Here is a 21838-nt window from a genome sequence, read left to right as displayed (position 1 = left end):
GGTTTGGGCTCAGGTCATGATCCAGGGTCATGGGATCCGGCCCCGCGTCAGGCTCCTCACTGAGGATGGAACCTGCTTAAGATTCTCTCTCTCCCTCTGTGCCTCTCCCCTGCTGGTGCTCCCTCTCCCTCTCTCCAACATGAATAAATAAATAAACAAAACGAAGACTTGCCCGTAATAACCATCAAGCCATGACCTGCCAACTGTGACAGGGCCCATAACACATCTCTTCAGACAGTCCACTGTTGCTTTACATGGACAAAATTCATCTTTTCTACTCTATCCCAACTCTCCCAGACCCTCTGAGTGAACATTTCTATTATTTGGTCTGAAACTTCTTACATCACCTTACATAGCAAACCTGTCAAAATTCTCGCTGACTTTTAAGATTTTTAACCGAAGTCCCGCTCCTCTTCTCCGTTCCCAGGGTCCTGGCCTCAGGCCCGGCAACCGTCACTGCACCAGCTTCTTGGCCTCCCCCCCCCCCCCAATGAAGAGTCCTTAATCTCCTGAGTTAGGCAATACATCAACCATTCCCAGAACAGCTAATAATTCCTAGTCTTTGATCCCACTCTACCTGTAAAACTGGCTTTTATGATCCACCAACCCAGAGCCTCCTGTGGCTTGGCCAGTGTAACCGTCATCCCTCGACCATGTCGTGATTATTCATTAACGGTCAGGGTCTCTCTGCTCCACCTTCCCAATGGTGTTTGTTTTCTCAGTTCACCAAAGTGCCAACTGTCTTTTAAAAGTAAACTTCAGGGGTGCCTGGCGGGCTCAGTCGGTTAAGCATCAGACTTCGGCTCAGGTCATGATCTCGCGGTTCGTGAGTTCAAGTCCTGCGTCGGGCTCTGTGCTGACGGCTCAGAGCCTGGAGCCTGCGTCAGATTCTGTGTCTCCCTCTCTTTCTCTCTGCCCCTTCCTTGCTTATGCTCTGTCACTCACTCAAAAATAAAACATTAAAAAAAAAAAAGAAAAGCAAACTTCACACTTTTTCTATGACATCTTTCCAGCTTTGTGTGTACATATAAACACTTAACATCCCTGAACTCTTACAGCACTTCATGTGCTTTGTGTCTGTATTGGTTATTTTGGCTTATGATCACATACACTCCTTCATATTATTACTTTTTAAATGTTTATTTATTTTGAGAGACAGAGAGAGAAAGTGCGAACAGAAGAAGAGCAGAGACAGAGGGAGAGAAAGAAAATCCCAAGGAGGCTCATGCTCAGCGCAGAGCTCGACATGGGGCTCGATGCCACGGACTGTGAGATCATGACCTGAGCTGAAATCAAGAGTGAGACACCTGGGTCAGCCACCCAGGCGCCCAACACTCCTTTATATTATTGATATTTGTCCCAGCCTTTCCCAAAGGGACCTAAAGCCTTTTACCAGGGTAACTGAGCACTGGGGAAGAGGAAGTAATCAGACCTTTTGGGGACCACTGGACAGTGGCTCCAAACAGAGGCTAATTCAAAGAGACTCAAAACAGCATTGCGCTCCACTGACAAAGTAGGGGCTTAGAGAGGTCAGGTGATCAATGGAGTCATAGCTCAGACCCATCTCAGTGGGTCCCTGAACCTATCCTGTGGTTATTTCCCTAGTTCTGGAAGGCGTAATTGGAATAGACATACTCAGCAGCCAGAAGAGTCACCGCGTTCTTGTTTAGCAAGCAGCCAATTATTTAACCAATAAGACAAGAATTTTGTAAAGAGATGTGGCTTAGGTTTTTTAATATTATTTCTAACTAAAGCAAAAACCTTTGAAGAGAGTTGCATTTGTCCAATTATTGACCTATCTACACCTCCTGGTAATCATTTTACAGACAAGATAAAAACCAAACCCTGGATATTAACATCTGAGCTGCATTTGTTCTACTGAATCCAGAAGTGGTCCATTTATCGTCTTCCGCTTATCCTGTTTTCTGTTGTTGTTGTTTTAATTTGACAGAGAGAGTGTGCATGAGTGGGGGATGGGGGAGAGAGAGGGGGAGGGGGGGAGGGGGGGAGAGGGGGAGAGGGGGAGAGGGGGAGAGGGGGAGAGAAGGAGAGGGAGAGGGAGAGGGAGAGAGAAGACTGAGAATCTTAAGCAGGCTCCATACTCAGGGCGGAGTCCGACGCGGGGCTCAATCCCACGACCCTGGGATCATTACCTGAGCTGAAATCAAGAGTCGGGCGCTCAACTGACTGAGTCACTCAGGAGCCCTATCCTGGTGTTTTGATAATGTTATTTACCATTTCCTTCCAAGGGTTCAAATGTCTTTGAATTATGTTCTTACTAATAGCTTTTGAGTTAGCCAATTAGGGCAAATGGTAAATACGTTTACACTAGGTAACTCACCATATGTCAACATGTTGAGGATTTTCTTTTTGACAGCGAGGACAGAAATATGTCATCCTGTTACTCTCTCCTAAGCGACACACAGTTATTTTGCAACAGCACTGACAACAGTTAGGACGCTTGTAAACCTTATAGTGTTTAGAGACAACAGATCCAGTTTTCCGGCACTAAAAACAAACAAACAAAAAACCAAACATTATAATATTTCTATCAGACAGTGTTGCTAAGGAGCCAAAGAGACGTTCTTGAAAGTCATTTCTGAAAATAATTTGGTTAAAATTTACATGCTTGTACATATGTCCATATAATCTTTTCTTTTCATCTGAGAAAAAGGTATTGACAAGATTCAGCAATATTTGTCAAACAACATTTGTATGAAATAATTAAGTCATTATTTTACAACTTATTAGTATTCAAAATTATCCTTTGCATAGCATTATCTTTTTATCTAAATGGGATATAAAAGTTCTACAATGTAAAATGTCTCTCATGCTTTTAAGGTTTTTTTTTTTTAATTAAACATAATTATGTGGTTATAAGAAAAAGACTAGATTAGCTTGAAATCTGATTTATTTTTAGAACACTAAAGCTGCTCACTTTCTTTCAACAGACAAAAACAAAACATTATTTCTAGGGCCAAAACCTTGAAATCATCTTCTTTGTTGATCTGACAATACTTTTTCACCTTTCATCTTACAAATTCACTAAAAAAGAAAATAAAAATTCAAATGCCTTCCTAGCCAAGAACATGTTCCATTTGGTATACATTCTAACTCAAAAGACATTTTGATATTCCCTGTCACAGTTTTATTCTACTCACATATATATACTTAAAGCTCCTAAAAAGAGGATGTTTTGGGTTTACATCAGCACTGCGAAAATCTCAAGACCCAGAAATATGACTCACCATACGTAAGATGAAAATTACACAAACAACCTCTATCGATTTAAACGACGTATTAAAATACCCAACTTAACAGGGGCAGAAAATGGATAGTTCTCTATAATCACCTTCCCTGGAAGAATAAGTAAGCATACAGAATATTAACATAGTTATGGGGTGGGGCTCCTGGGTGGCTCAGTCAGTTAAGCATCCGACTTCGGCTCAGGCCATGATCTCGTGGTTTTTGAGTTCAAGCCCCGCGTTGGGCTCTGTACTGATATTTCAGAGTCTGGAGCTTGCTTCAGATTCTGTGTCTCCTTCTCTCTCTGCCTCTCCTCTGCTCCCACTCTTTCTATGTCTCTCAAAAATAAACATTTAAAGAAACTAAAAAAAAAAAAAAAAAGTTATGGGGCTCCTGGGTGACTCAGTAGGTTAAGCGTCCAACTCTTGATTTTGGCTAAGGTTACAATCTCGTGGTTCATGAGATCGAGCCCTACATCAGGGTCTACACTGACAGTGCAGAGCCTGCTTGGGATTCTCTCTTTCCCTCTCCCTTTGCCCCTCCCCCACTCACCTCATTCTCTCTCTCTCTCTCTCTCTCTCTCTCTCTCTCAAGAAGTAAAATAGTCATAATACTCAAGGCACACACGTAAAGCAGGAGGTTCAGTAACACTCCAGGCCAATTAATGAAGACTCCTATCATAGCTGCCTTTCTGAACAGAGTGAAAATAAAAATTTTGAATACAGAAAATGGACAGTGGAGAAAAAAAAATGACACATTCATGATACCTTGTTTAAAAGATAAAATTTGTTTTTTGAACACTATATGCACATGTATACGCATATTTACAACTTCCAAAATTTACAGGTTAGCAAGTACTTATTTCATTCTCAAAAGAGTCTTTCTGGTAGATGGAGAAAATTTATTATCCCATTTTACAGATGAGGAAACTAAACCTAAATTACCTACATGATGTAAAACACACAGACAGCAAGTGGCAAAATCTGACTGAACGGAGGACTATTTATTCCAAAGAATTGAGTTCTCTCTCTAGAGTTCTTACATTTTACTTTTATATACCCCAAAACAGAAGGAGACTGTAAGTAAAATGCTAACATGGCTGTTTCCCCACCTTAGTCTAAATTTAAAATAATTACCGTGAGACAAGTTTGGACTGAGCCATGACATAAAATTTCCAGATGTTCATTATGCCCACACATCACTCTCCCTTATTGTACCTCTACACACTGGCCACTAGATGGCTACATACAGCCAAAACATTTTTGGTGCAATGAAAAGGGAAGCGGTTGACATTTCACAAGTAGAAAAAATTTTGCTCTTACCCTATAAAAAAGAATACTGAAGTCACGTATCATTTTCACAAGGTGATGGGTCTGTTCATCTGTTAACTGACAAGCCTTCAAATAGAAAAACAAGTGAGGACAGTTTCATAATTTGCTCATTACTCTACAAAAATCATACCAGTTGCCAGTTCTAAGAGAACTCTCAACAGATTTCAAATACATGCATACTTTCCAGAACTCTATTTCTCGCACATTTATTTAGTGTCAGTAACGATGGTTTTATTTTTACGTGATAGGACTACGGATTAAAAACTGCCACTCTTATTTATAAATTTTATATCTAAATTCAAGTATTTATTGAATATCTCTTCTGTTTCAGACATCTTCAAAGTCCCAGCATTGTTTATCAGCCACCTGGAAAAGTCCTGCTGGATTTGCGAAAAGAAAAGAAAAGAAAAGAAAAGAAAAGAAAAGAAAAGAAAAGAAAAGAAAAGAAAAGAAAAGAAAAGAAAAGAAAGAAAACAAAAGGAAAAAGAAGGAAGGGGAAGGGAGGGAAAAATCAGCACAGGAATAGATGACCATCAAGGACACTATTAGGCCTAAAAAAGATATGAATTTACATACATGCATTAATATCAGAGCACTTATTAACACATGGAAGAACTCAGAAATAGACCTTCCTGAAGAAATTTTTGTGACACAGCCTGGCATAAATCTCACTGTTATCCTTGTAGAATTATTCACCATGTGCATTTGGTTTCAATGGTGAGGCCAGGAAAAATTCTGATGACTTATCCTTGTTTATGTACGTGAATGTATACATACATCTATATACAAGAGAAACTCATTTATCAGTGACCATAAAACCTAAAATCATCTAATCGACATAAACAGTATGAAAGTATTCTGTATATTTTTCATTCATTTGAAGTTTAAAACATATACGCTTCTACAACACACTTGTCTCTTCCCATATCTTATATAACAGATTCACTCATACGTTGCAATGTTAAACTGTACTTTTTCAATAACCGTGCATGTGCTCTTAAGGGGCGAATAGCTAAACCTGAGAACTGCCGTTAATTTTTAAACTCCCAGACATTATGGGCAGATGCTCCTTTACTAGATGAATGGCTGGCTGGATATACAAGTAAGAAGTGAATTCTTAGATTATTAGAGATAATAACAATACTCCGGGTTCTTTTTTTCAAAAACGTTTTCCATAGAGGTCTGGGTAATTTTAAAAAGCTCATTCTTATTAAAAATCTGTTTTATTAATTACTCCCATGTTACAGAAATTTAAGTAACCTGTTCCAACAGTCAAAAAGCAGAATCTAATCTAGAAAAGTCATTAACTGGTTTCTTTTAAGACTTATTTCTTACTGGACTGGATTTAATAAAAACTACGAAATAATTACACAAAAATCAAAAGGTACCTTTGGATTCATGTAGAAGATGATTTAGTTTAGAGAGACTAGTTGGATATAGGTAAAAGCCCTCAGGTAGATTTCTTCCCTAGAAACTAAAATATACATAGCCTTCTACCTGGGTCTGAGTTGTAAGCTCTCTGACCTTCTTACAACTTTGCCCTATAAATCACCATTCTCTTTCCTACAGATTTAACCTGCCCTTCTTTACCATTTTTTTTCTCATTTAAATAAGTCTGTGTCTCTTCTGTTGAAGAAAAAGGAAAAAACAACCAAACCCGGTCCTTGTCCTGAAAACGCGCCCCTCCCCAGAAATCTGTATTTTCCCTTCATTCCAGTCTAAGCTAGTTAACAAATGCTCCAAATTTTGTTTCCATCCCCCCACTAACCTCTTACTCCTCAACCTCTTCCTTGCTTATCCCACCAACAAAGCATTTGCTAACGTCAGAACAGCTACACGCAGGAATATGTGTGTGGAGCGTGAATTTAACAGGCTGGGTTCAAAAAGCAAGCTGTGAGCTTACTTCGTTCATACCCCCAACAGGTATTTCTTCGATGCCTTCCATGTGCTAGACACTGCATTCTAGACGCTTGGCTACCTCAGTGCGCAAAACGGACACCTTCCTCCTAAGAGACCGCATGGCCGCAGGGGGCGGGGGGCAGATTTTAAGTAGTAAGTATAACAAGTACAAGTTAGGTTGATCAAAAAGTGATCCATGGCATGGGGATAATAAAAACCAAGGCAAGTTAGGGACGATGGGGGACATGAGGTGGGGACAAAGGGATGCACAGGGCAATTTTAAACAGAGTGGTCGGGGGACACCTGGGCGGCTCAGTCGCGCAAGAGTCCGACTCTTCATCTCGGCTCAGGTCACACATGATCTCACAGCTGTGGGTGGGTTCAAGCCCTGCGTCTGGCTCGTCGCTGACCACTCGGAGCCTGCTTGGGATTCTCTGTCTCCCTTCCTGTCTGTCCCTTCCTCACCCACTCTCTCTCAAAATAAATAAATAAACTTAAAAACAATAGAGTGGTCTGTGTTGGCCTCATTAAGAAGCTGACGACAACAAACACCCTCAAAGTCTCTGTTTGGGGAGAATGTTTTACTGCAACACGGACTCAAGTGTCACACATTGGTCCCTTAACAGTATTTAAAAATACAGAAATCATTTAAAAAAAAAAAATACTTATCACCTACTTTGACAGCTGGGTTGAGGCCACTGTCAAAGAGAGCTTCATTTTTGATGATGTTCCCCACCCCAGGCAATACTTTCTGGTCCATTAACACGTCACACAACATCCGTCCTTTTTGCTTTTTAACTTCACTCTCTGCTCTTGAGAAACTAAATTTAGGCGAACATACATCTAATTCTTCCATCATTCTTATTCTCTGTTGGCTTTCTGTAGAGTTTCTGTAGAAAGGAAATATAAAAGACATTCATCATAAGCCTTCACACAGTGTCATTTAAAATGATCTCGGATACACACACCTTCCGTTAATCAGGGCAGAAGAGTTCTAGAGCCCAACAATAAAGACCCTAACAAACTAGATTATCTGACGCCTCTTCCAAAATGAGTGTTTATCAGTTATAAACCATTTTTACAACATCTACCTGTCTTCACACTTCAAACCGCAGCTCTAACTCTGCACTTTTCCAGCTCAAGTACTTTTCTTTGCTTCTCCTTTTTACCTGAATTCTACCGATGAGTCAAAGAAACAAATGAGATCTTCGGTGAGCTGGACTTCAAGAACAGGAGAAACTCCATTTTTATTTTTATACTCCAGTGGATTAATCATGATGGAGCCTTTCATTCCAAAATGAATCCTGAAACAACATCAGACCCATTTTTGAGTGGCAGAAAGTATACTGTTTATCTAGTTTTTCTTCCTTCGTTTCACTTCTTGGATTATAAGAAAACAAATGATAGTCAAGACAGGCGCTTTCAGAGGGCAAACAATGTAGTTCGTATTATATATTCTTCTGTTAGGGCATTGTATCCTTATAAAACTAGGTGTGACAATCAGTTTTTCAAACCACAAATAAAACAAATTCCTAGGAAAATAATAGGGCCCCACAATAAGCTCAGGAACACATACCCTGTTCTTCTCTTGTCAGATGAAGTACTTTTATTCACAGAACAATCTAGCGTCTCCGCTTTCTCTCAGATTCAAAGGCTTGGGATGAGATGAGGCTAGATTTAAATTGCCTCTAGTTGTTTCTGTTTTGTTTGTTTTTTATATAAATTCTATAAAGCCACTAACGTTCAAATTCTGTATTTCTAGCCACAATGGATGGCAAGTGTTTACCGACTCCAAAACGGTATCTACGGTTTAAGACCCTGTTTTGTTCCCCCTTGCTCCGGGATGCACAATGAAGCAATTTTTTTTTTTGCAAAATCTTACGTTATCAAAAGAGAACGAGTCAAAATGCTATTGTCTTCAGTTCTTTTAGTTTTCTTTTACCTTTATACGTATTGGGAAGAGGGGATTTATAAATATTTACGGTTAGCTTGAAAGCCACAATGCAGTGATGAAAAATCTGGAACCTTTCAGTTTTTATAGGATTGATTAGCATGTCCAGTAAAAACACGCATGCACGCACACATGAAAGAAAGCAAGAGAAAAAGTGGTCTTGTGAGGCCTCTGATGATGGAGATCGCAAATGATTCTCGAGATGAAATACTGTGTTCCGCCTTTCTGATCCTTCTCCTTACAGCTTTGTTGAGTTAATAAATACGGCTCTTTTGGCAGCAAATGTTACCGCACGGTGCTTCTAATTCCGAGGCACCGCGTTACAGTATTGTACAAGGTTAACCAGTCTAACTTTAAAAATGTGGGTTTTAAACTCTGTGTGCCCTACTATCAATCACAAATGCATTTTACATGCCCCATAGTTCCTGACAGGAAAAATGTGTGCCTGTAAGTACTCCATAATTTAGCTTCTGGAGGCTCAACCCCAGCGAAAGGTATACAGCTGTCATGCCCAGAAGCCATCACATCTAAAATCTTTTTAGTTGCATGGCTCATAAAGTGGGTTCTAAATCACCTTCTGTAATGAAACTGCATCCACATAAAATATCTCAAAGGTTAAGACCCAAACGAATTGCCACAGTAGCCCCAATAAGAGCCCTGAATCAAATTAAGTAGGCTTCTTTTTTTTGTGTGGCCTTATACATCTATTCAATTTAGAAGAAAATGTGCGTACAAAAGTGTATTTAGTTTATTTTTATTTCTTTTAATTGAACTCCAGAATGTTGTCACTACTGAGTCCCAACGTACCACATTTTGTGTTAAGTACCCTTGACACTAAACTAAGAAAAGCATACCAGCATCGTGAAAATTTCTGAGGCACACTAAACATCTGTACTGTTTTTAAAATTGCCATACTGATCTTTTATAGACCAGGACATAGGCTCATTATCACATTTACATTCAAGAGTTAGATATGTTTTTTAAGACTCGTTATCATCAACCCGTTAGGAAAATTTTATTAGATCTTTGTTTCTATCTCCTGATCCTGTCAAGCTCCTTCACCCCCAATCGGACTGGTTACCCAAGATCATTTACTCTGCGTAGTATGACTGCCTGCCAACAGGGGGCCTTAGGCCCAACTTTGAGTTCACCTCGTGTCCCTTCCTCAAGATCTCATGCCTTGACATAGCTGATTCAGAAATGCACAACTGAGTCAAGCTGGGTCCATGAGTATCCAGTATCTGGATTCATCAGCATTCTCCTGACGAATTTGTGGATTCGGGATGCAGAGAGATCAGTTTCTTGTGAGTACTAGGAGATCTAATGTGGGAATGGTCTCCGGGAATATTACCCAACATGGGCAGCAGAGGAGCCAAGAGAGGCCTGTCTGCAGAAAGGAAGGTTGCAGCAGATGACAGTGAGAGACAGAATCAAAAACTGCAGAGTCCTCAGAGCATTTAGTCTTTGCTTCCAGTTCTCCCTGAAACCCGACTGTCCTATCTTCAGGTACGATACTCCGTATTCTTATAATAAATAATCACTGAACTCAGTGGAGTTTGGCTTCTGTCACCTGCAGCCAAAGTTCTGATATAAAAGAATTATGTCCAAACTAAAAACTGAAGTGATACTGGGAAAATTCCTCTAGTTAGAAATAATCTCCTAACACAGACCAGTAAGTGATACCTGATCCTGTTTTCAACAGCAGCCCCATTCCATCAGAAAGATCGGAACATCCTTACACCAACATAAATAGCATCAGCGATGGTGTCAGAGGTTCATCTTAGTGACAACTGTACATTGCTAATAAGACAACTGCTCATGAAAATTAGCAAGTAGTCAGAAGTGACCTAAGGATAATAACAAGTGTAAAATAGTTGAATACAATTATCGTAAAGCTTATGGTACGGATTTAAAGAAAGAAGTTCTAAAACAATCTGGACTTAACGATGCGAAAGCAGCAGCAGGGAGTTCTGAATCTGCTTAGGCTATGGAAGCTGAAAGCACATAGAGCTCGTCTCCCGATACGGAGAGAAAACTGCTATTATTGACAAAATGCTAAGTTCTCTTGAGCCCGTCAGAGACATGGGGCTGCAGGCAGCCAGGTAGGCCAAATTCCGAAGAGTCCCGAGTCCCTCCATGTGGAAACACAGACACACAAATTACTGAACTGTAGAAATGGGTAAGAAGGAGACTGCTGAATCTAAGAACCTCTAACTCCTGAGTGTGGCTGCTGGAACAGCTGAGAATTCCTGGAGTCCCAGATACGGAGAGCACGGGCTCGTGTGTGAGGGCTGGTGTGTGAGCTCTGTCGCACGGCGTGCAGCAGTTGGGCGGGAGAAAGGGGAGTCCCGGGAGGGCACTGAAGGAGGCCCCCCGGTGGCACGGCACCTGTCTGTAGCCGAGGGAGAGGTACAAACAAAAAGCCCGGGGCCCTCAGGGGTAACGGGAACCCCCCGCACCCACAGGAAGTCCTCTCCTTGGAGCTAAAACAGGCAGGCTGCCACCGGGGAGGGCAGGAAGCTCTTGGCCAGCGGGCTCAGGCCAAACGCACCGCGCCCGAGGACAAGCAGAGCAACAGCCGTCAGTCTTTAGGGGCGAGACTGGGAATCAGCTTTGTCAAGGATTCCTGCACAGATACGACGAGACGTCTGTTCCACTTAGAAGAAAGAAATGCCCTTTGACTAGAGACCACCCCCACATGGAAGTAAGAATGTGGCTGCCTTGGGGGAAGAGAGGGTCAGCAGCTCTGGGCAAAGTGCAACCCTGAGGTCCAAATGCACAGTGGCCTAGAAGAACCACTTTCCCCATCATGCCCCTCTCACTGGACGACAGGCAACAGCAGTGGTGGGGGTGGGGGTGGGGAGGAGAAGCGTGTGGAGGAATCCCCCGACACAAATACGCAGGGTCTGTAAAAGCTGAGAGCAGGCCAGAAACACAGAGAACCAGCCGCAGCCACACCAGGCCATGCTCGAGGCATAAGGCTTGAGCAGCAGCTCAAGTTTTCGATGTCACTGTCCCCAGAGCCAATGACAACACAACAGGATCCAAACCAAGCTCAACTCCTCAGTCTCCCACATGACCTGATGGAAGAGGCCTGACCATTTTTGAGCTCAAATATTATTTACCCGTCTCTACTGTTGCTCTCAACAGGGTTATCTGGGATCCAAAAAAATTATGGCACATAGAAATAGGAGATAAAGAACAAAAAACAAGAAAGAAAGACAAAGGGACTCAATGTCAAGAGATAAAGCAGTCAACAGAACCAGATCCAAAGATGTGCCAGATGTTGAATTATGAAGCAGGTATATTTAAATCATTTTAACAATTAAAATTACAGTCATCAGTTGAGAATAGCAGGCCAGGTCAATCTGTTATAAGGTCCCTAACCTTACACAATTTTTTTTAAATTTTTTAATGTTTATTTTTGAAAGAGAGAGAGAGAGAGAGAGAGAGAGAGAGAGAGAGAGAGAGAGAGAGAGAGAGAGAAACAGAGCATGAGTGTGGGAGGGGTAGAGAGCTCTGAGATGTCAGCACAGAGCCCAACGCAGGGCTCGAACTCACGAACCACAAGTGAGATCATGACCTGAGCTGAAGTCGGACGCTCAACCGACTGAGCCACCCAGGTGCCCCCCATTCCACAGCTATTATGGTGCTGCGCATGGGTTTTATATTAACATGTTTCTGGGCTTTTATAACCTCACACAGAGGTTTGGATAAATACTACACAATCAGAGCCAAGGCAGGCCATACACGGGCCGTTCTCTACTGTATGACCAGGTGCAGACGCCTGTGCTTTCTGCTCACGATAGATTTCCATACGCTTTCAAAAGGGATATAAAAAAGCACCAGTAGGGGCATCGAGGTGGCTCAGTCGGTTGAGCGACTTTGGCTCAGGTCACGATCTCACAGTCTGTGGGTTTGAGCCCCGCGTCAGGCTCTGTGCTGACAGCTCAGAGCCTAGAGCCTGGAGCCTGCTTTGGATTCTGTGTCTCCCTCTCTCTCTCTGCCCCTCCCCTGCTCGTGCCCTGTCTCTTTCTCTCTCAAAAATAAACAAACATTAAAATATTTTTTAAAAAATGAATAAATGTTGAAAAATTAAAAAAAAAAAAAAAAGCACCAGTAACCAAGATCCAGCAAATCCACATCTAGGAATTTATCCTAAGGAAACATCACAATGGTAAAAGATACCTGCTCAAGGATGTTCACTACAGAGTTATTTATTAGAGTGAAAAATGGGGTGAAATGCTAATCAGCAGTGAGATACACGATCTAGGGGAATACTATGCAAAATAATAAGGCACACGTATATTTTGACACCAATATGCATACTGTGTAAAACAAAAGCCTCATATAATTAAAATTCCCATTTATATGAAGATTGTAATACATAAATATCATATGATCCGTGCACATGTGATATAAACTGTGTATGAATCTATGGTATATATACAATTTGTATTTTACCTATGATGTGTACAAACATTGTTAAGAGTGCCCTTTTTTGGTGATTGTAATTATGGGTGGTATTTACTTTTGCCGTTAGACTTTTTGGAACTCTCTTAATGTTTTATAATTGACTTATGCATTACTTTTAAAGTAAGGAAAAAATTGCAATAAGATGGCGTGTATTATTAAGTCAAACAGGAAAAGGCAGGCAGGACTGGTGATCATGCAGGCCATCAGGTGCAGGAGGAAAAGGGGGCGAAAGGGGTGAAGATTCCCAGATTTTCTCCAGTTACGCCTGACAGGACCATCACAACCGAAATAGAAAATACAAATGTCAACGATTTATCATCTCACGAACTAAAGATGTTTAATTTTCTGCCCACAGATTACTTTTAATGGTGAGTGCTCTTATTTTCTCTTCCGCTCTTTCCTCCTTCCTTCCTCCTTTCTTTCCTTCGTTTAAGTCGGAGGTACAACTGACAGAGAGCATTATATTAGTTCCACTTGTACAACAGAATGACTCAGTATTTGTATACATTGCAAAACGATCACAGTGTGTCTAGTTAACATAGGTCACCAAATGTAGTTAAGAAAATGTTTTTCCTGTGATGAGAACTTTTAAGATCTACTCTCTTAGCAACTTTCAAACATGCAATACAGTGTTATTCAACGCTGTAGTCCCCATGCTGTATGTTATATCGCAGGATGTATTTAGAGAAAACACACGGTAAACTGCAAGTCTGTACCTTTGGATAATGGTCAGTTTTCTTAACTTGCAGGTAACAGAAACCCAATTGAAACAGGTTTAGGAATACTGAGCTCACGGAATCGGAGGGGAAGTCTGAAGAATCAAGCACAGGAAAGGCAGGAAAGCAGCCGGATCGCAGGAACGGATGGAAGGAGGGGCGAAAGCCTTTGTGCAGGCTGGTTTGATCCTGCACCACCTCACAAGCCCGGAAACATGGCCACCGACAAGTCCTGAAGCCTCATATCCCAGCTTGCCTACATCACAGAGCCTTCAGATGAGAAAGTCTCACAGAAGAACCCACACTGACCCAACCCACTGTGTGAGAGAGAAGGTTCAGTAACACTGCCAGAGTCAACAGGAACTCTGCAGTTAGTGTGGCCAGACGACCAGTTTCGAGAAGAAGTGCTATCCTTAAGAGACAAGTCAGCAAGTGAGGCAGACGCATGGTAGGAGTGACTCCTCTTAAAGTACATGATTTCATTTAGAATCTCTCCCCACGCTTCGGTTTTTCTAACATGTTAAGTGACAGATCGCAAGAACCACGTCTAAGCTGTAAAACCCTTTTGCGAGTAGTGTAGGACAGATTCCTTAAAGGCTGTTCAGCAAACATGTTGTCTCACGCAAATCTGTTTAGAGGATGGTATCACTTAAACTCCAATAAATTACAAAATCGATAATGTATAAAGGTTCTCTAAAATGGCAAAGCCTCCGAAACGTTTCAGATAACAGTTTCCGAACACGATACAATCCACCGGAGTCCTATAAGTCACAAGCTGGAAATGGCGAAGTGCTTTGGAAAGAGAGATTCATTAAAAAAATATCTTTTGAATGTTGGTCCAGGATGTAACAGCTGGGTTCAGTTTGATGGAAAATGGCAGCTTGGAGGGTGTGTGTGTCTGTGTGCCCACACAGTACTGTGTGCTGGTGCATGCACCCACAGTTAAGGGAGGTGATACTTGGGAGCGAGACCGCCAACGTATACATTTATTCCTGCTTGCTCTTTACGGCTCGGCCTCCTCTAATGAGTATTTGCCACGTGTATAGCCAAAAACTTAAAATGATTTTTGTTTTGTTATAGGTGACAAGCTTCTTTAAAGTGTTCAGAAGGAGTGCAGGTATTAGTCACACAGGACGCCACAACTGGGCTCCAAAAAATAAACGCGTAGCAAATAAGTTCAGTCTTCTATGGCACTCACAGGAACGCTTGAGCACTTTGATACATCTTTTAGTAACAGAAATACTCACTCTAATTTGTATCCCTCTGAAGTGTGGATGTTTGCAAGGCAGATCCTCTTACAGAGCGCCGGGCCACATTCTACTTCCATTATGCGTGAATACTATGCGTGAATACCAGGAAGATTCATGGCCTGCCCTGTAAGATGTATTAAAGCCCAGGGCACTTTTAACTGTAAAAAGCTGCGCATTAAGGGATAAATGGAAGCGATCACTAAGTGGGTTTCCTGCTACCTGCTCTCTAAGATGCAGAGCAGCCCGGTGGGTAGCAAAACGAGGTCAGAAATGAACACTGCATTTCTGTCTCGCGCCCACAGACTCGCAACCTCACGCAGCGATCCCACGTCTTTGACAGTCACCCATTCTAAGAAGCGCAGGTTGGGAGTGTATATATGCATATGTGTGTGTGTATTTTTAACTTATATTAAATTGCGAAGGGGGATACAGTTGATTTTAGGTTACTCGGCTCGTATTCCAATAGCTGATCTGCCACTGACCTTGAATTATTATATCAAATAGTCGTTAGGGCTGTAGGAAATTGAAAGGAAGCCAGACACGGCACTTTTCTCCATCCATACGTGGAGACACGTAGTCCCCAGGGATGGTACCAGTTCAGTTCGTTTAAAGAGGTGATTGCCCTTGTTTAGAACTTCAGGGAACACTTACTGACAGCCGAGCACTGAGGGATGATTCCCCCTTTCTCAGTCTGCTGGAGAATGCCTGATAAAAACGTCCCTCTCATCCTACAGAAATAAATCTGCACCTAACACCAGAGAATCAATAACATATCAGTGTTTCAACTACCTTACGTGGGCTCAGTAAGAGTCACGTTGTGTCCCGCTCAGTTCAGAGTCAAGAGTTTTCAATCACATCCATCTACCAAAACGATAATGCAGCCTTCCGTGGGTCATTACTGCGTGAACCAGTAAGCATATGCTGATGCGATCATTTCCAGACTAAGACAAAACCATGAAGCGATACTTGTCCAAGGACAGCAGCTGCTGACAACAACGAGAGCCCATTTCAAAGGAAAAGCAATGTCATCAACTCCGAAGTTCTCTAAACGTGTGGGAGACGAGGTGCAGTAAATAACCATCATCCAGTCATATGATCTCCTCGTGACCATCAGTCGCCTTCAGTTAGAACCACGAGGTTTCTCGGAACAGGACTCTTCTGTTAAGGTGAAATCGCTCAGTATCTTAAAGACACGTTGAAAGAGATTCAAGGAGGTGCTACCATTCTTTACAGTTTGCGATACCTTAGGCTAAACTCTGAGAAGACAAAGATACAAATCCACAGGCCTCTCTCATTTTCCTGCAAACGTTCAACAGGGGATCACGCTCTGGCAGGTACAAACATTGTGACATTTTTGTAGTTAAGTCAACCAAGGTAGCGGACTGCTCGTCGTTCACTGCCAACACATTAGCAATGACTTGGCAAAAGCGCTGTGAAAGAATGGAGAATTTGCGACTGCTGTGCACAGTTTTGGAATTCTATAAGTAAGTTTCTGATTGCATACAAGACTTCAGAAAAAGAAGGGAGATGGAAAAATATAAAAATCTACAGACAGGCTTAAACCAAACTAGGAGCTGTTAGAAATGCAGAGAAACTGCTGTCACTGATACGATAAATGCTGGTGAAAACAGGAGGGGAGAAGAGCCGTGTGGGGAATCTGCAAAGAGCAGAGCCCCGCTGTGCTCCTCCAACATCTCCCAGAAGCCCGTCCAGCCTGTCGGTTTTTCCTAAAAGAAATAAATGGACTAGCCTTCCAAGTAACGATGACATCACAATTTATTCTGCTGCTGCTTATGGCTTTCCATGATAGAATCTCAACCTCTTATAGGAGAGCCCTCTTAAAAATGGAGTACTTTCTACAGGATTAAATGTGACACCGGGCGAACTGCAAGAAAAGCCTCCTACACATCTTTAAACGGAGAGAGATAAGATGCATTGTACAGGTTTATCTTACCGTAGAGCTTTTGGTCCAAAGTACATAAAGAGCTCTTTCCCCAAAGTTTGTACACCACTGTAAACGTGTCCGTTAAACAGTCTCGAGAAGTTCCGGCTGGAATCTTTATTATTATTCAGTGCAGCAGCCTGGTGGAGAATACATACACATACGTAAACACACATACAAACTCTAAACAAAATTACAATTCCATTCTTCAATGTACTTATAATACTTCCTACCCAGGTGCATCCCAATGAAAAGAATAATCTCCAGCAAGTCAAGCAATGTAATCAGCTGTTTACATACATCTTGTCAAATTACTAGGTAGTCATTTAAAAGAGGGAGGCCAAAATAAATGAATGAATGAATGAATGAATGAATGAATAAATAAATAAATAAGAAAGTAATTGGCTCACAATCAAAATGAGTTTCTTCCAGGACCATATGGCTCTGTGAAAAGAAAGCACAGGAAAATGATGGGAGTGTTTTAAAACTAAAAATAGGATAGAGCCTTCCACTGACCAGAAGCCTAGTCAATGTCCCAGAAGAGCATTCCGATCGAAACAGCTAAAAATAGTGGATAAAATATGAAAACAAAGTATTTTTACCTGTCATGATGAACTCAGAAGGCAGGAAGGCACAATAAGAGGTTGCAAAGCAAGAAGAAGTGGGAGGGACCCCCAAAGACAAGAAGCTGCTGGCAGCAGGCTTTTATCAGAAGGGCACTGCTGGGCCCCAAGGACTGAGAGTGGCCGTTTCCCTGGTCTTGTCGGGGGTAGGGCATCAGTGGTGACGCCTGGGGCTCCCCCAAGAAAGGGATCTAATGCAAGACCTGCTCTTCTCTTCCTCCCCAACCACAATGTTAACAATAAAGGAAAAAGAAACCCACTTCCTCCCATCACCGTGCAAAACCAAACAATTATTAGGATCACAATCCATGTACTAAACACGGAAAGGATGGAGGAAGTTATAAACAAAGTATCAGCCCTTCTGTGCAGAAGGGACAGGAATGCAACTGTTTAGACATTAGTAAGGCTCTTTTCCTCTGTGGGCAGTGGGTATCCTGGTATGGTTCGTATCCTTACTCTTTCTTCTTGAGATATGCTTTGGAAGTTATCATTTAAATTTGCCCTCAAAATATAGTAAAAAAATTAAAACTAAGGTCTAACTATAAGATACCATAAGTACATATAATTATATTTACACATTAACCCTTAATCTCCTATCTTCACACGCTTCTTTCTTTGCTTTTTCTCAAAAGGACCTCAGCATTCTCAGAAGGTCCAGGGTAAAATCTTGGTTGCGGGTGACGTAGTGGTGGTGGGGGTGACAGGGACATAATTACAAAACAACTTTAGATAGAGTCGAGGAGCAAATCCCAACTTGCCCTCCACTTATGGTCGAAGGATACTGTTCAGTGATTCTCAAACTTGTGGTTTACAGACATCTGTCATTCTAAACATTTAAGATGATATGTCCACTCTATTCTTTAGTTTACGAAATTAGCCCTTGTGAAAAAAGACACATAGTATTTAGTTCAAAGGAACAGAGGGATAATGGATTTACAAATAAATAAAAATAAAAAAGATTGAAAACATCTAGGGACTGAGTTTTGTCCCCTCCAATGACACTCTAACCTCCAGAGCGTTCGACTGCGTTTGACAAGAGGGCCTTTATGAGGTGCTTAAGGTTTAATGAAGTCATAAGGGTGAGGGCCCTGATCCAGCAGGATTAGGATCCTTACAAGGAGAGAGAGCGGAGTTTGCACTCAGTCCCCTGTGCTCAGAGGAGACACCACGTGAGAAGGAAGCCAGAAGACAGCTTGCACCAGAAACTCAACTGGCCTGAACCTTGCTTGAGCTTGGACTTCTGGCCTCCAGAACTGTAAGAAAATAAATGTTTGCAAGCCTCCCGGTCTATGGCATTCGTCATGGTGGCCCAAGCCGACTGGGGCAGGAGCAGACACCGCCCTCCCACCCAGGCCACATTCAGTGATCATGGCGACAGTGGGCTGCAGATCCCCCCAACTGCCCGAAGGTCGGGGAACGGGCTTCACATCCCTCCTTCACGCAGTAAGAACAGGGGGTCATCACAGGCTCAGAGCGGCCAACCAACAGAGGCACAGGGAGTAATTACAAGTGGCAGCCTTCCAGTTCTGCCCAAACCACAAAAGAACCGGTGGGAGGTGGGGCATCCGGGTGGCCCAGTGGGTTAAGCGTCTGACTGCGGCTCAGGTCATGATCTCAAGGTTCAAGAGTTCGAGCCCCGCGTCGGGCTCTGAGCTGACAGCGCGGAGCCTGGAGCCTGCGTCTCCCTCCCTCTCTCCCTCTGTCTCCGTCTCTCTCTCTCTCAAAAATAACAACAAAAAATAAACGTTAAAAAAAAAAGTACCCGTGGGAGGTTCTAGCTATGGAGGCGCATGTGACATCCTCAGAACATCTGCCTCTCAGTCCCCTTCTCCTACTTGGTTGAACCCCGGGACCCAGGTGATGACCAAGCCCTGTCGCGGCAGGCTTGCATTCTCGGTGGGAGAAAAATACACTTGCGCGTCTGCCTCGTTTTCATAAGTGAACCTGTTACAGCCCCGAACCGAGAAGGCACGGGATTCTGCCTAAGAGAAGACCTGCCCTCCTCACATCTACGTGCTTGGAGCCAGGTGCCGACTACGACAGTCTGTCTCAGTGCAGGCTCCCAAGACAAGCTATCAGGAGGTAAAAAGCGCTTCTAAACCAGCCAGGACACCTCTGACATGACGATACACAGAGCAGATACAGATCTGTTAGGGGTGGCCTTTGCCTCAACACAGATTAGGTTTTACACATTTTTGGATCTTGGATTTAAGGTCCTGGAGACATTTAAAAAACCTTCATTTCTAAACTCATGTTTTCCCCACCACCTCCCATGTCAGCAATCCCTTATTCTCGCCCAATACCCGTTGCTAGCAAGTGGTTTCAGCCATGCCCTCTGAAGTCCTCTGGCTTCGGTTAAGCTTCCGGCAGAGGCTGGGTGATCAACGTGAGCCCATTTCACACACACAGCCCTAGACACCACAGGGGTTTTCCAGGCCTCTTGGCCAAGAGGGAATTGGTGACCACTGCCACCACAGTGCTTTAATCTCCTTGAACCCTGCAAGTTTTACAAGCGCGTCTCTAACTCACCCTCTCTCCAGTGTGTTGGGAAGGCAATGGTCTGTCCTACCCCCACCCCCCTGGGCTGCGTAAGAATGGCCCTCGGGCCTGGAACGTTTCCTGTCTAGAGACAGACGGCCCGCACAGCCTGTGCTCCCCTTGTTGCCTTGGGGGGCAGTATCCTTCCCTCTTCCAGGCCGGATGTACAGGCCTGTGTGCATCAATGGCTCTCGGGCACGACCCCAGCTTTCTGCATTGCACCCCCGAGGGGGACGGAGAGGGGTCCTTCCACCTCAGCACAAAGTGGGGTGCGCGCACAGGCACAGTGCGCGTGTCAACTGCACGGCGGACCCACTGGCCATGGGGACCCAGGCATTGCAAGGGACTCGATCCTGTCTGGCCTCAGGCTCTGAGCACCTACCGTACCACCTGACCCTGGTGTACAAGGTGTCTTTTCTCAGCAACCTGGAATCAGGCACCGGTAACTTCCAGCGGCACCTAACCTCGCTCACGCTCCTGTTAATACAATCTATCCTGCGGCACAGACTGATGCCCTAGTGAACAGTGAAACACAGTAGCTCACTGGCCAGCGGAAGATTTTCCTGCTCACTTGCACATCACTGTTTCACACTGTGCTGCCCGGAAGCTAATTGTGCCCCGTTTTGCTGCCCCACCCGCAACGGGAAACCCCATGACTGAGCTCGTCCACCACTTCCCCGTGCCCTGCCCAGACCTCCTTTCCTCTACTTAATCCCAACTTTACCAGGTTTTATGATGGCTCCCGGCAAAGGGACAGACACGGTAACCTTGAAACAGACAGGTTGTCACAACACCTAATAAAACAGTAAATGAGTCCCAACTGTCTCGTGTCAAGTCTGCTCACGTCGCTAAATGAACAGCTTTGACGAGAACTTACTCCATTCAGGTTAACGCGCTCACAGACAACTGCTACCACAGGTCAGCTATTCACTTGGCTGTGTCTTCAATTTGACACCCTCTGGCAACAACAAAGGTGGCACGTGACATTGGAAAGACGTCCCTCGCCAACGAAAATGCGCCCTTCGTGGCTGCTCGTGGGATTCATTCGTTGTAGAAAAGCTAACTGACCCTCCACTATGTATTACACCTTGTTCTAGATCCTGAGGAAGCATCGGTGAAAAACAAAAACAAAAAAACAAACAAACCCAAAAATTAAAAACCTCCTGCCTTCACGGAGTTTATAGTCTTCTGGGCAGGGAAGAGTGAGCAATGAATATAATGACAGTGCATTCGAACATTTGGAAAAGAAATCGAGATGGGAAAGAGAGATCAAGACTAGGGGAACGTGTCACAGGTTACAATTCTAGATGAGGCAGTCATAATCTCATGAAGAAAATGACATCTGAACAGGTCTGAAAGGGGTTTCGAGTGAGTCATGATCTGGACATAGGGAACGGTGATGCAAAGGTCCTGCGGCAAGGTGTTTCTGATGTATGAGGGACAGTGAGCAGGTCAGGATGGCTGGCGCACAGAGAACAGGGGAAGGTGTAGACAGACAAAGCCTGACACTGTGAGAATCAGAACATGTGGCCCACAGGGTCCATTCTACGGTCTGGCGGTTTCTCTGACAAAAATGAGAGAGAAGAAAAATATGATCTAACGTTACTTTTTAAAATGCTCCCTCTGGGGACACCTGGGTGGCTTAGGCAGTTAAGGGTCTGACTCTTGATTTTGGCTCGAGTCACGATCTCACGGTTCGGAGATCAAGCCCCGTGTCAGGCTCTATGCTGACAGCACGGAGCCCGCTTGGGATTCTCTCTCTCCCTACCCCTCCCCTACTCACTTCCTCAATCTCAAAATAAATAAATAAATACTAAAAAAAAAAAAAAGTTCTCTGGGTGCTGGGCGGGATCTCTGGCTAAGGGG

General features: G+C 43.3%; 1 protein-coding gene across 8 annotated transcripts in view; it reads right to left on the bottom strand.

Annotated features, from left to right (window-relative positions):
• Positions 1-21838, bottom strand: part of NEIL3 (nei like DNA glycosylase 3) — a 73131-nt gene that overhangs the window by 39737 nt on the left and 11556 nt on the right. For 6 of the 8 annotated variants that reach the window (XM_045055194.1, XM_045055195.1, XM_045055197.1 and 3 more), the window contains 5 exons: positions 16824-16951; positions 7646-7780; positions 7153-7366; positions 4569-4643; positions 2342-2508 (listed from right to left, as the gene is read on the bottom strand). In XM_045055194.1, the coding sequence (XP_044911129.1) occupies positions 2342-2508; positions 4569-4643; positions 7153-7366; positions 7646-7780; positions 16824-16951 (719 nt within the window). Of the gene's footprint in view, positions 1-2341; positions 2509-4568; positions 4644-7152; positions 7367-7645; positions 7781-16823; positions 16952-17413; positions 18303-21838 lie in introns of those variants that run through there. The other 2 variants (XM_045055198.1, XM_045055196.1) reach the window with 2 other exon arrangements.

Source organism: Felis catus, chromosome B1 (assembly GCF_018350175.1).
Source record: "Felis catus isolate Fca126 chromosome B1, F.catus_Fca126_mat1.0, whole genome shotgun sequence".
Taxonomy (NCBI): Eukaryota; Metazoa; Chordata; class Mammalia; order Carnivora; family Felidae; genus Felis; species Felis catus.
The sequence above is the reverse complement of the archived record's forward strand: the minus strand, read 5'-3'. Positions and strand labels throughout refer to the sequence as shown.